The 23,587-nt window shown below is 27.0% G+C and overlaps 9 protein-coding genes across 28 annotated transcripts; 5 read left to right on the forward strand and 4 right to left on the reverse strand.

Annotated features, from left to right (window-relative positions):
* Positions 1–21: 21 nt before the first annotated feature.
* On the forward strand, positions 22–1,438 carry LOC126928694 (RNA pseudouridylate synthase domain-containing protein 1-like). Of its 3 annotated transcripts, none has more exons than XM_050744339.1 (5): positions 22–522; positions 591–834; positions 911–970; positions 1,070–1,187; positions 1,269–1,438. In XM_050744339.1, exons 1-5 carry the CDS (start codon positions 316–318, stop codon positions 1,429–1,431), a joined length of 792 nt encoding a protein of 263 aa, XP_050600296.1. In that variant the 5' UTR covers positions 22–315; the 3' UTR covers positions 1,432–1,438. The 3 variants fall into 3 exon arrangements, with proteins under 3 accessions (XP_050600296.1, XP_050600297.1, XP_050600295.1); XM_050744340.1 differs by having other exon boundaries at positions 22–381; positions 456–522; positions 911–1,187; XM_050744338.1 differs by having other exon boundaries at positions 911–1,187.
* Positions 1,434–2,692, reverse strand: LOC126928696 (DNA repair protein XRCC3-like). Of its 2 annotated transcripts, none has more exons than XM_050744344.1 (5): positions 2,567–2,692; positions 2,274–2,471; positions 2,032–2,162; positions 1,741–1,950; positions 1,434–1,664 (listed from the first exon to the last, which is right to left on the reverse strand). In XM_050744344.1, exons 1-5 carry the CDS (start codon positions 2,649–2,651, stop codon positions 1,455–1,457), a joined length of 834 nt encoding a protein of 277 aa, XP_050600301.1. In that variant the 5' UTR covers positions 2,652–2,692; the 3' UTR covers positions 1,434–1,454. The 2 variants fall into 2 exon arrangements, with proteins under 2 accessions (XP_050600301.1, XP_050600300.1); XM_050744343.1 differs by having other exon boundaries at positions 2,546–2,675.
* Positions 2,551–5,325, reverse strand: LOC126928676 (serine/threonine-protein kinase RIO1). Of its 3 annotated transcripts, none has more exons than XM_050744281.1 (5): positions 5,161–5,325; positions 3,977–5,001; positions 3,684–3,895; positions 3,304–3,588; positions 2,551–3,224 (listed from the first exon to the last, which is right to left on the reverse strand). In XM_050744281.1, exons 1-5 carry the CDS (start codon positions 5,259–5,261, stop codon positions 3,123–3,125), a joined length of 1,725 nt encoding a protein of 574 aa, XP_050600238.1. In that variant the 5' UTR covers positions 5,262–5,325; the 3' UTR covers positions 2,551–3,122. The 3 variants fall into 3 exon arrangements, with proteins under 3 accessions (XP_050600238.1, XP_050600240.1, XP_050600239.1); XM_050744283.1 differs by having other exon boundaries at positions 5,083–5,217; XM_050744282.1 differs by lacking the exon at positions 5,161–5,325 and adding an exon at positions 5,078–5,148.
* LOC126928675 (dystrotelin-like) lies at positions 5,043–9,143 on the forward strand. 2 transcript variants are annotated; one of them, XM_050744279.1, is made up of 11 exons: positions 5,043–5,069; positions 5,894–6,023; positions 6,143–6,350; positions 6,458–6,701; positions 6,765–6,876; positions 6,962–7,128; positions 7,413–7,525; positions 7,605–7,827; positions 7,905–8,229; positions 8,343–8,642; positions 8,712–9,143. In XM_050744279.1, the coding sequence occupies exons 1-11, from the start codon at positions 5,058–5,060 to the stop codon at positions 8,831–8,833; spliced, it is 1,956 nt and encodes a 651-aa protein (XP_050600236.1). In that variant the 5' UTR covers positions 5,043–5,057; the 3' UTR covers positions 8,834–9,143. The 2 variants fall into 2 exon arrangements, with proteins under 2 accessions (XP_050600236.1, XP_050600237.1); XM_050744280.1 differs by lacking the exon at positions 5,043–5,069 and adding an exon at positions 5,320–5,452.
* On the reverse strand, positions 8,292–11,667 carry LOC126928689 (glycerophosphodiester phosphodiesterase 1-like). Of its 7 annotated transcripts, none has more exons than XM_050744317.1 (6): positions 11,604–11,667; positions 10,650–11,229; positions 10,196–10,371; positions 9,911–10,112; positions 9,598–9,827; positions 8,292–9,469 (listed from the first exon to the last, which is right to left on the reverse strand). In XM_050744317.1, exons 2-6 carry the CDS (start codon positions 10,983–10,985, stop codon positions 9,328–9,330), a joined length of 1,086 nt encoding a protein of 361 aa, XP_050600274.1. In that variant the 5' UTR covers positions 10,986–11,229; positions 11,604–11,667; the 3' UTR covers positions 8,292–9,327. The 7 variants fall into 7 exon arrangements, with proteins under 7 accessions (XP_050600274.1, XP_050600272.1, XP_050600273.1 ...); XM_050744315.1 differs by having other exon boundaries at positions 11,548–11,629; XM_050744316.1 differs by having other exon boundaries at positions 11,515–11,617.
* On the forward strand, positions 11,539–13,457 carry LOC126928692 (40-kDa huntingtin-associated protein-like). 3 transcript variants are annotated; one of them, XM_050744336.1, is made up of 8 exons: positions 11,539–11,674; positions 11,933–12,069; positions 12,166–12,212; positions 12,284–12,486; positions 12,566–12,767; positions 12,830–12,932; positions 13,017–13,135; positions 13,209–13,457. In XM_050744336.1, exons 2-8 carry the CDS (start codon positions 12,011–12,013, stop codon positions 13,376–13,378), a joined length of 903 nt encoding a protein of 300 aa, XP_050600293.1. In that variant the 5' UTR covers positions 11,539–11,674; positions 11,933–12,010; the 3' UTR covers positions 13,379–13,457. The 3 variants fall into 3 exon arrangements, with proteins under 3 accessions (XP_050600293.1, XP_050600292.1, XP_050600294.1); XM_050744337.1 differs by lacking the exon at positions 11,539–11,674 and adding an exon at positions 11,681–11,825; XM_050744335.1 differs by lacking the exon at positions 11,933–12,069 and having other exon boundaries at positions 11,590–11,674.
* Positions 13,458–13,589: 132 nt separating this feature from the next.
* LOC126928688 (UDP-glucose 4-epimerase-like) lies at positions 13,590–16,630 on the forward strand. Of its 6 annotated transcripts, none has more exons than XM_050744306.1 (7): positions 13,590–13,940; positions 15,021–15,270; positions 15,352–15,465; positions 15,546–15,722; positions 15,833–16,013; positions 16,102–16,383; positions 16,455–16,630. In XM_050744306.1, the coding sequence occupies exons 2-7, from the start codon at positions 15,025–15,027 to the stop codon at positions 16,547–16,549; spliced, it is 1,095 nt and encodes a 364-aa protein (XP_050600263.1). In that variant the 5' UTR covers positions 13,590–13,940; positions 15,021–15,024; the 3' UTR covers positions 16,550–16,630. The 6 variants fall into 6 exon arrangements, with proteins under 6 accessions (XP_050600263.1, XP_050600268.1, XP_050600264.1 ...); XM_050744311.1 differs by having other exon boundaries at positions 15,833–16,007; XM_050744307.1 differs by having other exon boundaries at positions 15,024–15,270.
* LOC126928687 (N(6)-adenine-specific methyltransferase METTL4) lies at positions 16,625–18,506 on the reverse strand. Its single transcript, XM_050744304.1, has 5 exons — positions 18,122–18,506; positions 17,676–18,040; positions 17,181–17,355; positions 16,923–17,094; positions 16,625–16,845 (listed from the first exon to the last, which is right to left on the reverse strand). Exons 1-5 carry the CDS (start codon positions 18,374–18,376, stop codon positions 16,655–16,657), a joined length of 1,158 nt encoding a protein of 385 aa, XP_050600261.1. The 5' UTR covers positions 18,377–18,506; the 3' UTR covers positions 16,625–16,654.
* A 47-nt stretch (positions 18,507–18,553) lies between these two features.
* LOC126928014 (lariat debranching enzyme-like) lies at positions 18,554–23,308 on the forward strand. The gene is made up of 8 exons (XM_050743964.1): positions 18,554–18,988; positions 19,101–19,392; positions 19,556–19,656; positions 19,738–20,217; positions 21,091–21,172; positions 22,238–22,346; positions 22,470–22,682; positions 22,758–23,308. Exons 1-8 carry the CDS (start codon positions 18,792–18,794, stop codon positions 22,943–22,945), a joined length of 1,662 nt encoding a protein of 553 aa, XP_050599921.1. The 5' UTR covers positions 18,554–18,791; the 3' UTR covers positions 22,946–23,308.
* Positions 23,309–23,587: the final 279 nt, after the last annotated feature.

The following is a 23,587-nucleotide window of genomic DNA, read 5'->3' on the forward strand; positions in this document are numbered from 1 at the left end:
CTTTGAATTTAATATACATTAATCATATATTACAAATCATTGTTGCATCACTAATTGCAATCAATGCGAAGTTACAAGCAAAATTCAAAACGGAAAACAGACAGCCAACAGGAAGGATTAAACGATATAAAATCATAAAATGCCATCTTTCAGGAGTATAACAAGCAATCTTGTACCTGAAAGAAACTAGATACACATATATACATGAATATAATACCCAACCATTGTTTATCATTTTGATAACATAACAGTTTTCGAAGATTAGTGTTATGTATATTTTGTTGCTTACAGAAACAAAAACTAATATTGCATAAAATGAATATAAATAAAATATTATACAATTGTAGGATGTTTATTCTCAAATTAACGCAAATATTACAAGTATTGTTAAAATTATATATGAAATATTTTATTGAAATCAAACACAAAAATAATGTAAATATATTATATCACAGCGAAAATTTCTTGGTGGTTTCTAAACCATACGATATGTGCATTAATAGTAATAATCGTGAAAAAAAGGTATGGAAAGAACATTTTTAAATTAGAAATAGTATACTTATTAGTTTGATAAATATTAAAATTTTTAGGATACACTACAATTTGAATTAAAAAAAATTTTACCAAGATTAGTCAATCCAAATTTATTTCATGAATTTCATTTTGTACATAGATTAGATTATGTGACAAGTGGTGTGATATGTATTGCATTAAATAAAAAAGCAGCTCGAGCTGCTTCTAATGTATTTGAAGCAAGAGCAGCCAAAAAATTTTATCTGGCATTACTTCATGGACATATTAATGAACCTTACCTAATCATAGATAAAGCAATTGGTTGGTGATTGAAACATAACATTAATAATATCAATTTGTGAAAAGCTATTTATTAACAATAACATTATTTTATTAGGGATTGATGCTAGAGAAAAGAAGGGAAACCATAAAATGTGTACCAGTGATAACTTATTTTGTGAGAAACCAAAAGAATCATATACAATTCTTATAGTATTAGAAAGAGGTTTCAGAAATGGAAAACCAGCTACTAAAGTACTATTATGTCCTGGTACAGGTAGAAGACATCAATTAAGAGTGCATTGTTCATATATTGGTCATACTGTGATTGGAGATTATACATATAGTGAGAGAAAAGATATAGAGCCTTATCGAACATTTTTACATTCCTTCAGGTATTATATACATAATATATATATATGAATATACATATAAAGATTATTTATGTATTCATATTTGCTTCCTGATTTTTTAAGACTTATATTGAACAATGAAATGGAAAATTTAGATGTAAGAAGTACAGATCCATTTGTAGCTTCTGATCCAAGAAATCAATGGTTACCAACAAATATTGCTAGAATATTAGATGAAGATATATTTTATGATATTTATAATCTCTTGCAATCAAATAAACATTAAACTTTTATTTCAATTTGTTTTATTCAACCTATTGCTTTTACCCCATATCCTTGTATTTCAAATGAAATAGTTATTTCTGATAAATTTGATGACAATTTGACACAAGCATATCTCATAGTACCTATTCTGTAAAACTGTATGGAATTAGTTACCATACTTAACCAAGTTATTCCCAAAGATGGTCGTACACTCAAATAATCACTAGGTATATTACTATGCATAATTGCTGTTACCTGTATATAAATTGTCTATAAGCTATTTATGCTATTGAATTATTAATTACTATATACAGAATCTATCTTTTTTTACCTGATTAATGCAAACTACACAAATGTCATTTTTACATAATTTATGTAACTGTTGTCCAATTGTTCTCAAACTTTTTCCTTTTTTATTAGATTCATCTTTCCAATCTTCTACTCTATATGGAGCAGCAATTGAATCTATAATTATTAATCCTATCTTTTGTACAGACATTAATATTGGAATTCTATGAAGCAAACATATCTCCAGTTCCTCCTACAAGGTAAAAAAAAAAAGAAAAAAAATATTGTATTAAAAAGTTAATGTATTAAGTTAAAAAAAATATATTATAATTACAATAGTTGATATATGTTCTACAAATACTGAGTCACCATTTATTCCATATTTTTTAGTAATTTCCAGTTTTTGTATCAATTCCTGTAATCTTCGTGAGGGAAATGTACATTCAGTACAAATATATACTGCACCTACATTAATTATTAGATGTACTTAAAACGAAATGTATGAAAAAGAATTGAAAAGTGAGGAAATACTAATATTCATTTGTAATTTTATAAATAATTCAATTTGTAAAATACCAGCAGCAAAGCCACCTTCTGTTATAGGTAACTGTACTGTCAGGCATAATTGTAAAGCTAATTGTGTTTTTCCTGTACTTGCAGCTCCATAAATTTGTGTAATCCCGCGAGTAGTGATACCGCCTTGAAGTAACGTATCAAACTTCGGACAACCGGTTGTGAGAAATTTTTCACGTTCCTTTATTATTTTTGAGTTAACTAATTTCGTGAAACAAAATGAATAATATAACTCATTGAGATCATAAGATGTAACAAAAATAAAATTTTAATACCAAAATAGTTCTCCATTATACTTTTTATTTTTAAATATTTGCTAAATGATTCACTCTTGTAATGATGATCCAATCTACGATCATATAAACAGATCTGGACACTCATATATCGAAAGCATAGACGAAACTGTCCATCTTTTGAGTCAAAAAATCAAGTGGAAAGCAAAAAAAGGTCTCGTTTTGCGCATGCGTGATACGTATATACATATACACATATAGATACTATGAATGCTCAGATAGAGGCCAAGCCATTCTACTCATCTCTATATGTCGCAGAATGAGACCTTTTCTTGTCTTCCATCTTAATTTTTTTCGATTCAAAAGATGGACGGTTTAGTTTATGCCTTCAGTATATGAGTGTCCAGACCTGTTTCATACATGCTTTATACATTATACAATAGGGTAATATATTACAAAGGATGCAGTATGTATACTAAATTTTAGTAAATAGGAAAACATATTTTTATTATCTTTTTCTAATTTTTGAAGATAAATATGTAAGAAATTAATGTTTACTTTCACGTAATGTCTCTGTATTTTGAATTTCTTAAAATATTTTCTAATAATACTTTAACTATTATTTTTTTTTTAAGACCTTTTCTTTCCTCTTTTTTATATGTTTTTTTATTTTAGTTTTTCTCTTTTCAGCTTGCTGTTCCTTTACTGCCTTTTTCCGTGCCTTTAATCAAATATATATCATTATATATTATGTTTCATATTACCACATGTAAATATATTATAAAAGGCAATTGTATTACCTTTTTACTGTCTGGACTCTCATGCCGAGGTCGAGCCGAGTTAACAAATTTTGGTTCGTTTTCCGTTACATCTTCTTCTTCACTATTTTCATTTTCAGAATCATCAATATCTTCAGATAAATCATCTTTCTCTTCCATGTTATTTGTTTTCTTTAAATCTTTACTAAGAATTTCAGGAGTATTAATAGGTTTGGATAAGTCTGATTTTAAACCAACAAGAGTTTTATATATCAAGTCCTCTTTTCCAGATTTAGCAAGATTGATATCACGTTCAATATCAATTACCTAAACATTACATTAAAATACATGTACAATTTGATATACATATACCTAAATATATATGTAAATAATTATATATTTATGTTCTTACAATATATTACCTGACTTAGGTTTTGAGGAATATAAGCTTGCTTAAACACTTGTTCTTCTATTTGTTGTTTAGGATCATCATCTTGTTCTTCCTGTTGTGTCATTTGTTCTGATATTATGTCTAAATATTTATCCATATTTTCTTCAGTTATCGTTGGATCTGTTATAAAGTCGAATAATGTTTTCACAGACATTACACCTACATCGTTCTTCTTAAAAAATTCTAGAAAAATATTAATTTATTTCAAAATTTTTATAAAACATCTCAGTAATATCATTATAAGAAGTTCTCATTCTCACTTACCAGTGATATTTGTACAATCTTTTCTAAGAAACTCAAGTGCCATAGGATGATCATGCTCAACTGCTTGTGACACATCTATTATTATAATAGTTCCATCATGATATAACATATTATATTCACTTAAATCAGCATGGACAAGTTTGCATTTATTATATAATCTCCACATTGTTTCAACACATTCTCTGTATAATTTCCTTGGTTTAGAAGCAGTAAGAACAACATCTTTCAATTTTGGTGATGGCCAACCATTAGTACCTATGAAGTCCATTAATAGAACATGACTACGTAGTAAAATTGGTTTTGGAGCATTTACTTCTCCCTGGTGAAGACGAATTAAGTTTCTAAATTCTTTCTCTGCCCATGTCCGCACCATCTTTCGCGGATTACGACGACAATATCCATGACGAAAACGAAATTCTCCTGTAACGTATTTGTCTCTATCTTTAAATTGCAAAATTGATGTTTTATATATTTTTATTGCAAATTCTACTCCTGTTTTTGATGTTGCATGATAAACATTAGCTTCCTTCCCAGTTGAGATACATCCATTAATTTCAGCAATTATACCCTGATTTAAAAGTTTGAACAATATCATTCTTGTACGAGGATCTAAAACTTGTTCAACAGTTGCACGATCATGTTTGTCTTTGGTTCTAAATCTATCTTTTTCTACACGTTTATCATTTTCAATAAGAAGATTTGTTGTATGTCCTGGTAAAGTTGGGCCTTCATATCTTTCAATATTAATTTTATTAGCATAGCGACGAAATAATTTATCTGATGGTTGATAATTTGTAATCTTGTTGGAAACATTTTGTGCATTAATACTTTGTGTCTGAATATTTTTGGTAATATTTTTTGAACCAGCTTTACTTTGACTTCTGTCCCAAATAAAATCACTACTTTCTAAATCATCATTATAATTTTCATTATCTTCTTCTTTTTCACTGTTTGAAATATGCAATTCGTGCACACCTTTGGATAATTGACAATTAAATAACGGTTGACCTTCACACATTTCCGAACTGTAACAAAATTAAGATCGATATTTTACATAAGTTATTACAGAGAATATAATCAAATGATATATTCTGTAAGTACTTTGCCTTGATTTTATAAATATTACTAAATTTATCCTCTTGAGTACATTTATGCATGATAAAATTTTATTTCTTTATACTTACTTTATTTCAAATGACAACAAATATGTATCAAATAGAATGCGAGAATCACGTTTTTTTACAATTTGATTTATACTACATAGGTTACTAATATTTAGGCGCATTTAAAATAATATAAATAGTAGCAAAACGAAATTACTAACACAAATTCAGTTAGGTTTAGTCAAGGTGCTTTAAATCAGCTACCTTTAAAACTATGCTCTCTATAGTCTTTATTATTCATGATTAATTTGTGAGAATATTTTGTTTACATGTATCACTATTTAAATTATAAAGTTGCGAGGGATGAAAGGAAGTAAGACATTAATTATAACTTTTTTATTTAAGAATGATTATATTTATCGTAATAATTGAACAATATAGCACAATAAAGATACTTATAATGCAGTATAATCAAATATTAAAAGTTCTCATGTTTCTGAGATATTAAATTTTTAAAATATCATAATCATAATAAATTTTAAAGTATCATAAATGATATAATAATTTTTTCAGATTTTATAAACTCATACTTGTTTATAAAAATATTTCGTAGTATGACTGTTATCATTAAATATTATATTCTAGTGATAAAAAACTATAATAATTTCGTATTTTCATTAATTATTGACATAATCTTTAATAATTGTAAAGATATATGAAACAAATATTAAACATCAACTAATTGTTTTATGGTATAAGTTTTAGTATTAGTAAAATCTAAAATTTTATGATAATTTATTTTTTCTTCTTATAGGTAATCTGTTACTATTTTAAATATTTAAAAATGCAAAATATTATACAATCTATAGAGCAATGTAATGTTATCCGTTATACATCTTATAGAACTGCAGCAAAAATGCAAATTTTACATAAGGAACTTAATAGTAAGTTTAATATAAATATATTCCCATATTGAGTGCTTATATTCAGATTAGCTTTACACTACTAGAGTAATTATTTTTTTGTTATATTTATATTCAATTATAATATGTATCTTTTATAGTGCAATATGTTCAACTAGAATTAATTGCTGGAGTCTTTGAACGCCATAGACTTTCAATTACAGAAAATTGTGTAAATTTAGACCCAAGTGAAATTGAAGATGTTCTTTCTGATATTTATTTCGCAGCGTGCAAAGAAAATAATACTAATTTTGATATTGATCTTGTAACAAAACTGGCATTGAATTATATTTTAACTACATATGACAAGTATGTTATTCTATATACTACTATCAATATATTACTATCTAAATTTGCTAATTAGAATTGAAATAATAAGTAATGTTTTAATATCATAAATATTATAAATGTTATAGACAATGTGCTAGGACTGTTTCTGTATTTTCTGTGAAAGTTGCTTTAATACTAATTAGTTCTGGGAGATTACAAGAGAAGTATGGATATCTTTATCAACAATTAGCTGATCATAATGCATGCTTATCCAAAGCTAGTTTACATACATTGTTGATGAATATTTGTAAAATTACGGAAATGCTTGGAGAAAGTGCAGCATATGGACCTCAAAATATTCAATCCCATATTGATAAATGTTTTTCAAAGGTATAATTGAATAATGTTTTGAATACATTTAAGCTGTATATAACTTATAATATTTTACAATAGTCTCAAGGATGTCTTGGAGTTACTGAATCAGAGTTTGCAACATGGATTATGCAAGAACCTCCCTTGTTTGTTTGGATAACAACATTTAATCGCATAAAGTCTGCAGAAAAGAGTATGTACATTTCATATTTTAAAATATTTAATGATATACTTTAGGAAAATGAAATGGAAATAATAGATATTGTTCTTTATTTCAGTCATACATAATGTTAGATGCTCATATTGTAAAACAACTCCAATCCAAGGACCACGTTATACATGTCTAAAATGTGCAACATATCATCAATGTCAACACTGTTTCTTATATGACAAAATATCTGGAAAGCATAAATTGAAGCATCCAGTTCGTGAATTTTGTACCAAGGTACAATTTATAAAATTCAAGCCTCCTGTTATGAGTTATTTCTTCATGGAAGATATGTTTAAATGTTTCGCCAGCATTACACCTAGCTTCATCAGAGGTCAAATACACTGGTGTTGCGATCTTAGTAAAATGTTGGAACATGTCTTTCATAAAAGTACAGCTTATATACAGAAGTCTTTATTTTAAAAATTGTATGATACTAAGCTATAAAAGTCTCAAATCTCTGATTATGTTAATATATTTAATTATCTTCATATAAAATGTCATGCATAATGTTTTTTCAGACTTCTAATCGAGAATTAACAAAATTAGTTATTGAATTAATAAGAAACAAATTGAGATTATGTCCTGCTAGATCCATCGAGTTAAATATTGATGATCAAATCCCACATATAAGGTTGTAGTCTGAGACAATATTACTATATATAAATATATTTTATAAATTTCATATCTTTCTTTTTAAATATCTGTTATAGTAATGAAATAACACATACGGATTGTGAATCAGTAAGAAGTACAATGAAAAGACGAGTTTTAAATGATCCCCAAAAAGAACTACAAAGTATAATTACTCATTTGGAAGAAGAAAATAAACAATTACAAATTGAGTTACTTGATATACAGGGCACTAAAGCGGAAAGACTTCAGCGTCATAGAGTTACAATCGAATCGCAATTACAACGTCTAAAGCTATTAAAAGTATATTGTCATTTAATAAATGATATTATTATTGAAATCTAATGAAATAACACGAATGTTTCTTTAATTTTTTACAGAAATGTTTGTTTACTGATAGAATTTGTATGCCTCGAGTAATTAATTATATGCAAAGTACACCAATGGTTCCGCCTCTTCCATCAAGATTAACACCTTTGCCTATAAATTTTGAATTGAGTCCAATTATTCGACAAGAAAATGTAGAACAAATTTCAAATGTAAATGATACAGATATATTACAATCAAATGATTTTAATCCAACTGGAGATTATATCAATAAACAAAATCACGATGTTATTATTGATTCTGCAGAAGCATCTACAAGCTTAGGATTCAGTAATGTATTGGAACCTACTCAAATAGAATTAAGTACATGGATCGGAGGTATGTTGTATTATTGTTTTATTATATTTCGAAAAATGAAATATCTTGTAGAACACTAAATGATTTGCAACTTTATTTATTTATGTATATTTAATTTAACTTCTCATTATTAGGTACAAAGAAATTAGAAATGAACCCATCCGATAGTGGTTTTTCTCAATGGTTGGGTTCTAACAATTCGGATAGTAAAGAAGAAAAATATCCAATGAAAACTATGACAACTAACACTGAAAATGAATCGTCTTTACCAATATCTGATTCTCTTATAGTTATTCACAGAGATAATACACCATCATCTTTACAAAGACCTGATAAACATTCACAACATAGTAGTTTGCAAAATATTCAAGGCGATCTAAATGACATACTAGATAGATTACAGAATATGGTTACAGACGATCGTTTACTTGACGGTAAATTACTATACTATAAATAATACATACTACTTTATATCAATATTTTTACATAAATGTTTGCTTTAGATTCCTATGTTGCTAGTGACAATTGCAAATTGAAACGTGCTACCACAGAAATGGAAGATTTATTAACGGGACTTATTCAAGGTATGGAATCCCGCAAAAGTAAGCTTACTACTATTGTGTAGTAAATTTATTAATTACAATTATTATTTTCTGAAATCTCATCGTAAATAATTACACAATATATATTTCCGTCCATAATTATTAAGTAATTATAAGGTGTTGATATTAATTATAATAAAATATGTAGTGTAAATGTAATATGTAAAAATAATGTACAATTATGGCAACATTAAAGTAACTTTTTACAAAAATTAAAAAATGTATGAATCCTCAGTTTAAAATGTAAATTTTAAAAGTGTGAGACAAGCATACAAAATAAATATATATGTCAAAAGAGTAGTATGTTGACTAATAAAAACTTTTCTCAGAAAATTTCGTTTGTTTTTTTCTTTTTCCTAATTTACTTAACAAACTAAATATTAATTTTCTTACAAAAAATGATATAAATAAGATTCATCATTTTGATGAATAGACTAGATTATTATTTAATGTAGTGATAATATGTCAGTAGTATAAAATATGCTCATTTAGGACATATAGAATATATCATATATTATTACATATCTTTTTCAACTAACAATGTATCCGTCAAATATGTAACTTTAAATAGCCGGGAAAAATGTAATTTCTCTGATGGTAGGTTCACCGTCCATGCCATTATACGAATATCACGATTATACCATTTTCTTATAATATACCTAAAATAGATATATATAATATATATGTATATATATATATATGAATATGAGTAGAATATTGTGTTCTCTACAATAACTACACATAATTACTTAATACGATGTTTGGAACTGAATATCTAAATACATACTGATTCAGTACATCTTTATGCAATAATAGAGTAGATACACCCACAATATAATATATAAAACAGTGGAACATCCATGCATAAATATGGTCGAATAAGCAAACTGCTATATGTTTAAATGGATTGTTATATTTTGTTGGACCTGGACCATCTGAACCTGAATATGATACTCTTGAAAAATAATGTGGTCTCCATGCAAGACCTGCTACAATTCGAGGTTCCTTTCTTCTAATCTGTAATAACAAAGTTATTATTTGACATACCCATGATCAATAACAGTCATTTTGATATTATTCTTTTTAACATATGTTTTTACCATATATACAATAATAGGATTAAAACTGGATACAATTGCTCTTTGATACAACTTTGGATACTTTTTATATGTATCTAAAATTACTTGCACAATCTCCATTCTTGATTCTTTTATATCAATAATTATTCTTTGTTCATTTGATAAACATGTTTCTACAGCCTCACAAAGTAATGGAATTTTTTCACCTTCAATAAATTTATCCCTGTAATACATAAAAAGAAATTGCATTTAAATATAATTTCAATAACATTTTTGTAAGAAAAGAATATATAATGTTTTATTTACTTAAGTGGATGATTATGGGCAATATCTAATTGTTTTAATTGATCCCAAGTCATATCCTTAACATTACCAGTTTTTCCAGTAACTCTATCAATTGTTAAATCATGAAATATTATGGGCACATTATCTTTTGTAAGACATAAATCAAGTTCAACAGCAGTACACCCTCTTTCTTTGCTCTATAAAATATTTTACAACTGATCAATGTCTTATATATAATTTAATTTATAAAAGATAAACTAAAAAATGTATTGTTTTCACTAAAGTAATAAATTTTTTGTTAGTAACTACTATATTAGTATTCATGTTTACATTATAAAATAGTATATAAAATTGTTTTTGTTATAAGGTATCTAATATTTTAAAGTAATTAATAAAAAACAAATGAATTTGTTATCTTTTACTGGAACAATCATCTAATGAAAAACAAAAAGCATTATTATATATAAGATTTTACATTACGAAAGGCTGTTAGGCTGTTCTCAGGAAAATCATATCCTCCACCACGATGAGCCACCACTCGCATGCAATATTGTTCTCCATTACCATGATCTTTGGACATGGTATTATCTTTTTTCAATGAAAGAGGATTTACACCAAGCACTTCTTGCACAATGTTTAAATTTGGTGGTGGAATCCTGGCTATTTTTAGTCCAACTGCGATAATGAGAGAACCCCAAACAATCCATGGTATGCAAAAGTTATAAAAAACACTTATCAAGATACTCCAAGTAACTTGTAAAGATATCCATAATAAAGCACTGTTCAAAATTAGTTCAATAATTCCATGCATCCTTTAGAGAAACCTTTAGTCTTGTTAACGTTTTTAAAAGAAAATGTGAGTTATTAACTCTACGCATACAAAAACTTCAACTATGATATTGCTGTACAGCACACTTTATTACTTGGAAATGTAATTTTGCACATTCTTGTCGACACTCTCTAAACTTCTTAATATATATAGCTATGTCTGATAACGTTTGTTTACATTACAGTATCAATGTTGAACAGATATATAATTTAATATCTTTATGTCCCTGAAACATTAAACATTTCTTTAATGACATGTATCCTAAACGTATTTAAATCTTAAATACCAAATACTATTTGATTATTTAGAAACTGTTAATTATAATTATATTCTATCAATTTTATTGTATTTTATAATATAATTACGGTAAACGTTGTTGACAATTACTAAGTTCGTCTTGTTAAACATTTCTAAGTAACGCAAAATTTAATTTGAATTGTAATTAATTATAAACATTGTTATAATACCAAAATTAAGTTTATGTGAAAGATACTTATCAAACAATATTAACTTTTTTATATAATAAAAATACATAGATGCATACGTAACATATAGTCACGCATTGGCGCTACTAATGGTTCACTATATGTAAGTATGTACCTACTACACTGTCGATCGTCACCATCTAAACCAAGGTTCACTACAAACTACATCTACAACCAATTAATAAAGTATGTACACATAGGATGACTAAACAAGTACATTTATAATAGCAAAATTAATTTAATACTTTATATAATTTGATTTACTATTAATATATATAAAATTATTAATTACATATTATTTAATTCGGAAAATAAAGATATGATTAAGTAATACCAGGTAATATTGAATGAAATGGAAGCAATTCAGTTACTTAATATAATATTTTACATTTAGTATCATATATTGAAAAATTATTGTGTATAAAAAAGATGTTTATTGTTTAGAGTAAGTATATAAATAAACAAAGAATGTACAAATAAAAGTTAATCAGGAGAACAGTACATTTAAATCAAAGAAAAATAATGGGAGATTCATTAGACTTTTTAACAAAGTATCATAATATATCTAATAAACTTAGGAAGTAAGTATTTTGTTATCCATATTATTACTTTTATAGAATGATCTAGTCTTTCCTATAATAAAATCATTATTATAATTATTAATAATTTAATTTTAGACGGTTTTTAAGAAAACCAAATGTTGCTGAAGCAAGTGATCAATTTGGTATGTTACATGGAAATTTTATGATGTGTAACTGGATGATAATTTTATTAATATTTTTCATTACTATTTAGGGACATTAGCAATTGAATGTGAACAAAAGGAGTTATGGCAATATGCAGGTTTATGTTTATTAGATGCTGCCAGGTGTCAAGAAACACTAGAGAATATCTTTTCTGAATTAAATTATTTAATAAAAGCTGGTCGAGAATTTCTTGTGGCTGATAAAAAAGACAAGGATATAGGATGCCCTTCTATAGGACAGGAAAATACACAGGTTTATTTGTTTTGCAACTTAAATTAACAATTAGCAGTATAAGTGTATTAAATATTAAAGTTACAATTTTTTATGTTAGGCATCAATAAGTTGTTTTGGTCATGCTTTAGCACGTTGTCATAATCAACCAGGATTCAATACCATGTCAGCTGGATTAGCACTAGAGCTAGCATTAGCCTTAGGTTCTACTCCAGCTGGTATACAACAATTACGTAAAGCTATTGATATTTTTCCAACTATAAAAGCTATTAATACATTAGTATCTTATCATATTAAACAAGGTAAATATTTATTAAAACAATTATAATCAGCTATAATAATTAAATACCAAATATTTGATCAGGTGATTATGTATCTGCTTTACAAATTCTAAATGATTTTGTTGAATTTGTTGAGAGTTATATTAATGCTGGTGCAAGAGGCAATTATAGTGTTATATTACACAGGTATTAGATACAATTTAAAATAATATTTTTTGCAAAGTTTGCAAAATAATGAATTAATTATTTAGTAATTGTATTAATACATAGGTGTGAGGTAACTAGAGTGCTTTTATTACTTATACTTCAACCATCACCACAAAGACTAGCACCTTCTCTAGCACAGGTGTTAGAAAAATATGCATGGGTAGAAGAAAGTACAAATAATGGTAAGTGTTCTAATATCCTCCTTTTTCAATCATTTAAATAGCTACAAGTTGACTAATAAAAAATAAATTGCAGATTTTAATATGTGTGAAGACGAATTATTATTGTTACAATCATTAGTATTAGCATGTCAGTCACATGATTATCAAGCATTGTTGGAACTAGAAGGTGAATTGTGGACTTACTTAAATGCTGAACAAAAGGAGTTATTACATAAGTTAATCCAAGTTTTAACAATACAATGAATGGATATTGTTATGTTTCATATATGTATATGAATGATTAAGGAATTTATTAAATTTGTAAATGACATTTTTTATTTAATTTTATACTTATTTTTATTTAAGTAATCCCATCCAAAAATTTAATTTCATTGAAATATTCACGATGAAAACTATTGTTACCTAATTAAATTATATTTTAATGAATCAATCTGTTAAAAATTGTCTGATGATGTAAGCAGTAACTGTGTAGCTTGTATATGACCCATCATTCCCCCCATTCTCGTAAAGGAGGTAGGTGAATAGGTGAGCAGTATCTGTGTGAAAGGAAGAACTTGTTGCTGAAAGCAAGGACTTCAGAGGGTCGAACTGTGTAGTGTGCATATTTCTGTATATGTACGTTAATTCGTACGATAGTATTGTAGAAGAGGGGATGTCTCGCGTTCCACGAACATACTAAACTCTACTTTCTTATATCCGAAGAGGAGGCAAGTCGTCAAGGTAGAGTCAGTGATTACGCGGCGTGTCCACAGATCTTTCTGTATTGGTTTGACTTATTCATTATTTATAATTTTACTTTACTGAGGTAATAATTAATATTTTTAAAAGTACAATGTACCTTTATCTCGCTTTTAATTCGATAAAAGTATTTATTTTTTATATTTGAATATTAATTCGGAACATATACTTTATACAATTTTTATATCTTAATCTATAGTATAAGGTAAAAGAAAATGTTATATATTTTGTACACATAACACATTGCAGAATAAACATTTTATGTAATTATTAATATTATAAACTAAATATAAAAGAAGAAGTTCTTTTCTTGTATTCATTATGCTTAAATTTCATATACGAAAATGATATTTTTAAGGATATTTCTTATTTTTCTATTTCATTTATGTATGTAAAAAATAATAATACTGAATCGAATTTTCTTTATCCGTATTTCTATTATGTAAATTAATGTAATGTTCTTAATGTGTTGGAAGCGTCTGATTCTATACAGTACCGTTAAATTCAACAGTTGAATTCTGAATATTTATTATCTTTACCCAGTGATTAACAAAACTAATACCTTTTTATTCTTTTTAGAATAAATTTTTTGCTTTTTTTCATATTTTATAAAGTATCTTTTAGATATGGTAAATGAAATATTTATTCTGAGTCAAATATGTTCAATTTAATAAAAGCAGATGGAACAAATTGATTATTTTCAATTTTATGTTAATTGAATTAATATTTACAATTTGATGCTAATTATATATATATACATATATATACTGCAATTATAAATATCACAATTGTAGTAAATTATCGTATATTTTAATGACCTTGAACTCAGTTCGATACAGTTGAATGCCCGAAACACTGTGTATGTACTTTGCCTAGCATTACAAACTATCAACATGTGCATATTTACATTACTTTCGTTTGCATAAATCTAGTTTATGAAATATATAAAATGAAAATACTTAAATTGAATACAGATATTATTACGTGATTGTAGAAAAAGATCATAATTACGCATAATGGTTCAGTTTGACAAATTTTTTAACACAATTAATAACTTACAGATTTAAGCATAATAATTTTTATAGAGTTATTGTAAGATGTTTAAGAAAACATATACTATATTATTTTTATAATGATTTTTTAACAGCAGCATGGCCAAAGATTGGAGAACTATTTTCGTAACCGGTGGAGCTGGTTACATAGGAAGTCACTGTATTGTCGAACTTTTGGAGAGTGGATATGATGTGGTTGCAATAGATAATTTTGCTAATAGTGTTACTGAAAGTAGCGGTGAATCCGCAGCTCTTAAAAGAGTGGAACAAATTACAGGGAAGAAAGTTACATTTTACAATTGCGATCTCATCGATCGTGACAAACTTGAAACAGTTTTTAAAAAGGTACAAAATATAACTTAAGAAAAGAATTACCTTAAACATTTTTATAATATTTTTAAAATCATGTTATATCTTAAATTTTAGCACAAAATAGATTGTGTAATTCATTTTGCGGCAATAAAGGCGGTTGGTGAATCAATGCAAATTCCACTTCATTATTATCGGAATAATATTATCGGTGCCATCAATTTGTTAGAGGTAAAATGTAATTGAGTAAGTCTTTATGTGCATAATGTTTTTCGCATTATAAAAAGGAATAAACTTAATCTTTTTACAAGGTAATGAAAGCTGCTGGGTGTTTCCAATTAGTGTTTAGCAGTTCTTGTACCGTGTACGGAGAACCAAACGTCCTACCAATTACGGAAGAACACCCGACGGGAAATATTACAAATGTATATGGTAGAACAAAGTACTTTATTGAAGAAATGCTTAAAGATATATCGAGAGCTGAAAAGGTACATTTTAAATAATTTGAAAATATCAGAAAAATTAATCTATTTAAAATTTTACTAGCAATCAAAATTTTGAGCAAAATATATATAAAATTTTGATTTTTATTTAACAGAATTGGAATATCATTTCTCTAAGATACTTTAACCCAGTAGGTGCTCATCAAAGTGGTTTGATTGGAGAAGATCCTACAAAGTCATTTACAAATTTAATGCCTTATATAGCACAAGTAGCTTTAAGACATAAACCTGAACTCATCATTTTTGGTGGTGATTATCCTACAAAAGATGGTACAGGTACAAATAAATTTTTTATTTTCTCTTATGCAACATTAAAGGCATATATTGTTTAAAGTAAAAAATTTCGAAAATATATATTTTATAGGTATACGTGATTATATTCACGTTATGGATTTAGCTGCTGGTCATGTAGCAGCTTTAAATGCTTTACACAAACGACATTTGAGGCTAAAAATTTATAATTTAGGTACTGGTAAAGGTGTATCTGTACTCGAATTGATTAAAATTTTTGAGAATGTCACAGGAACAACAGTGCCATATGTTATAAAAGATAGAAGGGAGGGTGATATTGTTTCTATGTATGCTAATACAGATTTAGCAGAAAAAGAATTAGAATGGAGGACTAAATTTAATGTCGAACGGATGTGTAAGTGAAATAACATTTCCATTATATTTTCATATTAAATAAGATTTTTTTCTAAGTATTTTTTGATATAGGTGAGGATTTCTGGAGGTGGCAAACAATGAATCCACATGGTTATCGTAATTCAGTAAAAAATGGTATTAGCGAGCATGTAAATGGCACTTTATAATACTGTTACTTCATTGTTATTAAAGCATGACTAATTTATGATAATAAAATAAGTGCAATAAAGAAAACAATAGCATTGAAATATTTTTTCTTTTCTAATTTAATACTAATTATTCAATTTATTTACAGCTGTGTTAGTGTTGTTTTGAGTTTTTTTTGTTTCTTCTATCATTGTATATAATGATAAGTGTTGAAACTTCAATACTTCAAGACCCCAACTTGTCCATTTAGGAAGTAAGTATCTAGCAAATATTTCTAAACACTTTGGTTCATTTGGAAGATATTCTCTCATAACTTCTATAATTTAAAATAATATTTTTATATATCTTCATTAATTTTTTCAACATAAATTGTTATTGACATATAATTTTTACCTGTAAGTGGTGGTTTATGGGAATGTACAGCACTTGGTACACTTATTAGTAGTTTACCACTAGGAATGTTTATTTCATTTCCATTTACTACAGATCCCAGAACTAGTAATTCATAAGGTTGTTTACCAGGAGCAGAATTAAAATTACATATTGTATTTCCTCCTTGAGTAATCTAAAATATAAGTGGAGTGAAGCGTAATTTATAATATAACTGACACTTTTAATAATTTATAAAATTTGGCTACATTATATACTTACTTTAACCCAATACCATTTTGCTCTGTATGTAACTCCCCACGATGGAAATATGTCATTAAAGATGCTATGTAGATGACTTGGAGCATTAGTGCACCATATTGCTACAAGCCCATTTGAACATAATAATTTGCCAATTGGTATCTTAGCCAACTCTTCATTGTACATCATTTTATAACTGTTTAACAAAAAAAAATATGACATAATTTGCACATTATATAAAATATTGTTTTTGCAGCAAATTGCTATTAAGAATTAAAGTATTTTTACTTATAAAAAATACAATTGATTAATGTAACAAAAATAAAATCTATCATCAGTACTATTCAACATGAGTTTCTTTTTATGATGATAAGTTGCATCTAAAATCTTATTTACCCATATGCTCACAAAATTGAGAACAAGAAAAACTTATACTATTATCAAAGTACTTGTTCTCATTAAATTGTTCAGAGAGCTTTCTTTTATAATGGCTTATATTGAACCATACAAGATCACCTAGCTTCTGAATATTTGTTTTTTTTCCTTCTTATAGACTTGTTCCACCAAGGAGGATCCAACAATATAAAATCATATTGGTTGTTTAGGCCCAGCTTGTTTGCAATGTCTCTTACATCATAGCAATAAAATTTACATTTTTGAGGGAAAACATATCTCTTCTCCTTTAATTCTGACGTAATAGCTATATCCATATCATTGCACCCATAAAAATTTTCCTCTTCATTGCAAAATGTATCCTGATAAAATTTTTGTGATGCCAAGCGTGCTGCTTCATTATTATCAGATAATATATTAGTAGAAATTAATCCCTCTGTTTTTACAATTGAAATTATTTTGCTAAATGTTTTCTTGATATAATTTATCTACAAAATAGATTATTATAATGATTATAACTATTTTGTTTAATGATTAAATTACTAAACTCCTTGTTTTTTATTACATACTTCTTTTAAATCTGCGTCTGGCAAAAGTTTTGATCGCTTTCTTTTTCTACTTTTACTTTGCAATGAAATTCCTTCTTGTTGTTCAGATTGAGTTGTTTGATTTTGTCGTAAGTATTGAGAATTTATTTCAAATAAAATTTCATCAAAAATTAGTTTACACTGTGTGTTATTATTTTTTACGTTTGTATAAATATTATTAAGAAATTTTAAATGAGATATTATCCATCCTTCTTCAGTAGAAAAAATTAAACTCATAATTGATATAAATGCACCACACTACGCATTAAACATAACTATATATCTTTAATTTATTGGTTCTAATTTTCTTATTTTCTTACGTATAAGCAGCAACCATTCAATGTATATATTTCGATTCTATGTACTTATGTACTTCATGTTTAGACAAACTTCATGGTAGTACCGTATCTATGGTAACGTGAATGTTAAATTACAAAAATGGCTACATAACTAAAGAAAATTATAATGAAAAATTGTTAGGTTAGAGTATGTGATTACTCTATGTGTTTATTTTAATGCTTTGAAATCTTTTAGCAATTTTAATGATATAATTAAATGAGAAATACGTGAATATGTCATTTACGCGTTGAGAACTATCATAATATATAAGAAAAAGTGAATTGAATAAAAGGATATTTAGAAAAAAATAAAGATGAGAATTGCTGTAGAAGGTTGTGCGCACGGCGAGTTAGATATTATTTACGGGACTATCCAAGAAATGGAAAAGGTTAATGGAGAAAAAGTAGATTTACTTATTTGTTGTGGAGATTTCCAAGCAACAAGAAATTTGAGTGATTTAAAATGTATGGCAATATCTAATAAATATAAAGACATGGGTACCTTTTATAAGTGAGTTGCCAAACCAATATGTTATTAAAATTGAAACAGTTAAATAATTCGAATTATCTTTTTATCTGTCATGTTATTTAAGAAACCCTTAAGAATCTTAAAAATTTTACAGATATTATTCTGGCGAGAAAGTTGCTCCTGTGTTAACAATATTTATTGGGGGAAATCATGAAGCTTCCAATTATCTTCAAGAACTATCATATGGTGGTTGGGTAGCTCCTAATATTTATTATTTAGGATATGCCAGTGTAATAACAATAGGTGGTATTAGAATTGCAGGATTATCAGGTATATATAAAAGTCAACACTGGATGCAAGGACATCATGAAAAACCACCATATACTGAAAGCACACTCAGAAGTGTATATCATATCAGAAATTTAGAGATATTTAGATTAAAACAGGTAATACATTGATAATACCTACTTTTCCATATTTTGGATATAGATTTTATAAAAGTAACATGAGACTAACTTTTTCGTTTATTATATTATTTTTTATTTTGTTATTTGTTATTGTTCTATGTTCATTATTATTCACTTTGTTTATGATTTGTATCATTTACAGCTTACTGGTAATATTGATATTTTCTTGACACATGATTGGCCATTAGGCATAACTAGATATGGAGATGAAAATGTTTTATTAAAAGAAAAACCTTTTTTCAAGTAAGACAACAAAAGCCATTTATGTAAAATATATTAATTTTTGAATATATGAGTGTTTACGATAGATTATTGTTTTTATAGAAATGATATTAAGAATAATATGCTTGGTAGTCCACCAAGTATGCAACTTTTGGAACTTCATTATCCGAGCTATTGGTTTTCTGCTCATTTACACTGTAAATTTGCAGCTCTTGTTCCTGAAAAAGGAGGAACAAGAGTAACTAAGTTTCTGGCTCTAGATAAATGTCTCCCAAAAAGAAAATTTCTTCAAATACTTGAAATTAAACATAATTCAGATTTACCACTGAAATTACATTATGACTTAGAGTGGTTAACAATATTATATTTAACAAATCATTTATTAAGTGTCAAAAGTGGAATTCAGTATATGCCTGGACAATATGATAATACTAGATGGGTATTTACACCAACCACAGAAGAGAAAGAGATAGTTTTAAAAAAATTTAACTGTGATTTGGAAATTCCATTGAATTTTACACAAACTGTAAAATCATATAATCCTGATTGTACAGATGTGTCAGTGGTATCACCACAATTGATACTAAATAATCAAACAACACAATTTTGTAACACTTTGGGTATTGACGATCCATCTGTTTTACTACTATTAATACAAAAGTAAGTAATACAAAAGAACTCTGAAGGCTTTACTATAGTATCTGGACTGCAATTATTCGGTTGGAATGACACTTTTTAAGGTTGTTGAAACCGAAAATAGGGATCGTTTTTCGCGAAAGTGAAGCATAGAAAATTGTGCTTAGCTTTTTTTTTGTGTGACGAATTCGTGGTTTTTAACGTGACCTTTTTTAAAATTTATTACTCTGTATACATTTGAATCGTGAGTATTGAATTAAGTCTGGATTATTATTTATTTTCTAGTCATCGTAAGGCGATAGATTAGGCGGATTTTTAAAATTAAGATCTTTGTCGGTCAAATATAATAAGGATGAATTTTTAAAGCTGTTCATTTCCGCAATAAATGATCCTCATTTTCGGCTTTAGCGATTTAAAATATCTCCTGAAAGATACATTCAGACCAAAAATTTTGCAACCCGGATTCTGTAGTAAATCCGTATTGAAATCGAACGAATTATTGATAATGAAAACATATATCTAGCTCCCACGAAATTTCTATTTCCTTTGATGAAGATAATGTTTTAAGTCCTAAATTTGATGGAAGATTAGCTAATGACTCATTTAATCGGACATCACCATTAAATTTATCTCCAAAAAGTAATAATGAAGAACAAGAATCAGAAATAAGTAGCAGTAAAGATACAACAAATGAAAGTCTTAACAATTTATCACCAGCAGTAAATCATGATTGTACAGATGATGGTGAGTGATATATTACTATCTAATTATAATGTCTTTGCCATTCTTTATGTAGTAAGATACATTATTTATTTTGCAGGTAATAATCATTTCATACAGACTGAACCAGATTGTAAGAAATTTAAACGTCGAAATCATTCTATATATTCGAATACAGTTTAACTGAAAATTAAGGTATTGTAGTATCGGAAAAGGATAGGATTAGGATAATTTAGATTTGTAGAATTCTCTTAATACTATTTATTTAAGATAAATAAAAATAACAGAGATTAATTAGACAGAACATTATAAATGTTCAACTTGAACTAAACGCAAAAATCTTATTCTACTCAAATCACTCTCGCAACTCTATAACTCTAACAACTCATGCAACTCCGCAACTCTCACTGACTCTCTCAACTCTACAACTCTAGTCTTCGGCTTCTGCACTCGCACGCTCTCGCTTCTCAACTCACACTGTACGCCTTTTGCATTCGTTCTCGTCTCAACTAACACTGTCTTTAGCGTCTCTTTGTCTTTTCCCGCCCTATCGCGCACGTGTCCCGAAAACGCCCGTGGCCAGGGTCACGCAGGCCTTTTCCACGAAACTGTTCACTTGAAAGGACCGACGACGCATTGATGTACCCGACGATGCCGCGGCTCTCCCGATATTGTTTACGGTTCGGCCGATATCTTAGGCCTTTTGTCCACGATACTACAGTATTTTATAGTTAAATTTGTAATATTTTAATTTCATGAAACGCAATATTGCATAGAAAAATTTTAATGAATTATGTAATAAAAATGGGCACATAATTATATATTTTATTTTTTGTAAAAAAATCGTGCTTGTGTAAAAATAATATATATTAGTTATATTAATTTTGTTATTTATTAACATATACATAATAACATATACACTAATTCACTGTCTGTATTTTTTTTGTATCTCTTTTATGTTATTTTAATAATATAAGATATGTACTTACTTATATATATATATATATATATATATATACATACATACACATAGGTACATATGCATATGTATTATTAAGTGCGTATTACATGCCACGAGTGTTTAGGTTAGAAAACTGTGTACTTCCGAACGAATTGACATCAAAACAAATAAAACAAACCTCGAAATAAAATTACTTTTGTCCCAATTATTAGAAAATAACGTTTTGACATCAATGATACTAACTATTTTTAGTAACTTAAAGTAAAATTATTTAATTATTATTAATATAAAATGGATAAGTTAACAATTATTTCGGGAACATTATTTTTTGCTGCCGATATATTTGCAATTGTCAGTCTGGCTATGCCTGATTGGATTATTACTGATGTTGGTGGTGAGTGATTAGAAATTATATTTTTCTTTTATTTATTTCTTAGTAATTACATGGTTTTAATGATATAATGTAATATATATGTATTTAAGTATAAGTTCTTTTCACAAACTAAAATTTTTTTAGGAGACACAAGACTAGGACTAATGTGGTCATGTATGACTTTATATAATAGACCTCCAGTTTGTTACAGTTCAAATTTGGAACCAGAATGGTTTATGGCTCTTATTTGTATTTTTGTTGGTTGCATTTTGATAACAGCCACTATAATATTATTAGCTACTTCTCATTGGGATCGTAATGTTATTTCCTATGCAAGATGGGTAGGATTTACAGCTAGTAAGTGCAATTAATAATTTTAATTATCTTTTAAAAATGAATTTTTTACATGAAAAATATAAGATTATCTTTTAGTGGTGCTGTTTTGCTTAGCAGCTGTTATATTTCCAATGGGTTTTCACATTGATGAAATTGGTGGACAACCATATCAGTTACCAAATTCACATCAAGTTGGCATTTCTTATATACTTTTTGTTTTAGCTTTATGGATTACAGTAATTTCAGAATTATTTGCTGGTAAAGTTTGTCTCCCACATTTTTAGCATATATCATCTCCTCAATATATTTTTTATATCTGTATGATATTGTTCGTGGTTATTGCATATTTTGTAGGATTTAAAGCTACATGATATTTTATGAGATGCAACAAAACTGTTAAATATTAAGGGTCTTATTTATAATTAGAATAAAGATAGAATATAAATAATTAGAATAAATATTTGTTATTATATAACTAGAATGAAAAGATCTGTTATTACATACAACCGAATATTATATAACTGAGAACTATTAGAAATAAGTAATTAATAGTAAAATAAAAATTAATAGTAAGTTTATTAATTAATAAGTATTAAACAATCTTTTGTACTCTTTATTTATTAAAATATATTATATGGTTGTAATTTTTTCATGAATTTTAAATGTCACAATGCTATGATAAAAAAAAGTAATTATAATATGTAAAATCAAGTGTCAATATTTGATATATATAAATCAAGTGTCATATAAATGTCACAATGCTATGATAAAAAAAAGTAATTATAATATGTGAAATCAAGTGTCAATATTTGAAATAAAAAATATCTTTTAGTAAATGATAATGAAGTTTTGATAACATATATACATATTTTTATTAATTTTTATAAATCTTAAATATACATTTTAATATATATATATATAAATAT

Source organism: Bombus affinis, chromosome 2 (genome assembly GCF_024516045.1).
Source record: "Bombus affinis isolate iyBomAffi1 chromosome 2, iyBomAffi1.2, whole genome shotgun sequence".
Taxonomy (NCBI): Eukaryota; Metazoa; Arthropoda; class Insecta; order Hymenoptera; family Apidae; genus Bombus; species Bombus affinis.

Coding starts and splice junctions, on each gene's coding strand:
- LOC126928692 (XM_050744335.1), top strand. CDS start 11,598: ATGTACCTACTACACTGTCGATCGTCACCATCTAAACCAAGGTTCACT. Junction 11,675..12,165: donor ATCTACAACCAATTAATAAA/GTATGTACACAT, acceptor ATTTAATTTTAG/ACGGTTTTTAAGAAAACCAA. Junction 12,933..13,016: donor TATAGTGTTATATTACACAG/GTATTAGATACA, acceptor ATTAATACATAG/GTGTGAGGTAACTAGAGTGC.
- LOC126928676 (XM_050744281.1), bottom strand. CDS start 5,261: ATGCGCCTAAATATTAGTAACCTATGTAGTATAAATCAAATTGTAAAA. Junction 5,002..5,160: donor TTGTTGTCATTTGAAATAAA/GTAAGTATAAAG, acceptor ATTTTGTTACAG/TTCGGAAATGTGTGAAGGTC. Junction 3,225..3,303: donor AGAGTCCAGACAGTAAAAAG/GTAATACAATTG, acceptor ATTTGATTAAAG/GCACGGAAAAAGGCAGTAAA.
- LOC126928014 (XM_050743964.1), top strand. CDS start 18,792: ATGAGAATTGCTGTAGAAGGTTGTGCGCACGGCGAGTTAGATATTATT. Junction 18,989..19,100: donor GACATGGGTACCTTTTATAA/GTGAGTTGCCAA, acceptor AAAATTTTACAG/ATATTATTCTGGCGAGAAAG. Junction 22,347..22,469: donor GATTATTACTGATGTTGGTG/GTGAGTGATTAG, acceptor AAATTTTTTTAG/GAGACACAAGACTAGGACTA.
- LOC126928689 (XM_050744317.1), bottom strand. CDS start 10,985: ATGCATGGAATTATTGAACTAATTTTGAACAGTGCTTTATTATGGATA. Junction 10,113..10,195: donor GCCCATAATCATCCACTTAA/GTAAATAAAACA, acceptor TATGTATTACAG/GGATAAATTTATTGAAGGTG. Junction 9,470..9,597: donor CATAAAGATGTACTGAATCA/GTATGTATTTAG, acceptor TATCTATTTTAG/GTATATTATAAGAAAATGGT.
- LOC126928675 (XM_050744279.1), top strand. Junction 6,351..6,457: donor ATTTTAACTACATATGACAA/GTATGTTATTCT, acceptor TAAATGTTATAG/ACAATGTGCTAGGACTGTTT. Junction 6,877..6,961: donor CATAAAGTCTGCAGAAAAGA/GTATGTACATTT, acceptor TCTTTATTTCAG/TCATACATAATGTTAGATGC.
- LOC126928696 (XM_050744343.1), bottom strand. CDS start 2,651: ATGAGTGTCCAGATCTGTTTATATGATCGTAGATTGGATCATCATTAC. Junction 2,163..2,273: donor AGAAGGTGGCTTTGCTGCTG/GTATTTTACAAA, acceptor TAATTAATGTAG/GTGCAGTATATATTTGTACT. Junction 1,951..2,031: donor TAGAACATATATCAACTATT/GTAATTATAATA, acceptor TTTACCTTGTAG/GAGGAACTGGAGATATGTTT.
- LOC126928688 (XM_050744306.1), top strand. CDS start 15,025: ATGGCCAAAGATTGGAGAACTATTTTCGTAACCGGTGGAGCTGGTTAC. Junction 15,466..15,545: donor GTGCCATCAATTTGTTAGAG/GTAAAATGTAAT, acceptor TCTTTTTACAAG/GTAATGAAAGCTGCTGGGTG. Junction 16,014..16,101: donor TCCTACAAAAGATGGTACAG/GTACAAATAAAT, acceptor TATATTTTATAG/GTATACGTGATTATATTCAC.
- LOC126928694 (XM_050744338.1), top strand. CDS start 316: ATGAATATAAATAAAATATTATACAATTGTAGGATGTTTATTCTCAAA. Junction 835..910: donor AATCATAGATAAAGCAATTG/GTTGGTGATTGA, acceptor TTATTTTATTAG/GGATTGATGCTAGAGAAAAG. Junction 1,188..1,268: donor ACATTTTTACATTCCTTCAG/GTATTATATACA, acceptor TGATTTTTTAAG/ACTTATATTGAACAATGAAA.
- LOC126928687 (XM_050744304.1), bottom strand. CDS start 18,376: ATGAGTTTAATTTTTTCTACTGAAGAAGGATGGATAATATCTCATTTA. Junction 18,041..18,121: donor CAGACGCAGATTTAAAAGAA/GTATGTAATAAA, acceptor TCTATTTTGTAG/ATAAATTATATCAAGAAAAC. Junction 16,846..16,922: donor CCATAAACCACCACTTACAG/GTAAAAATTATA, acceptor TTTAAATTATAG/AAGTTATGAGAGAATATCTT.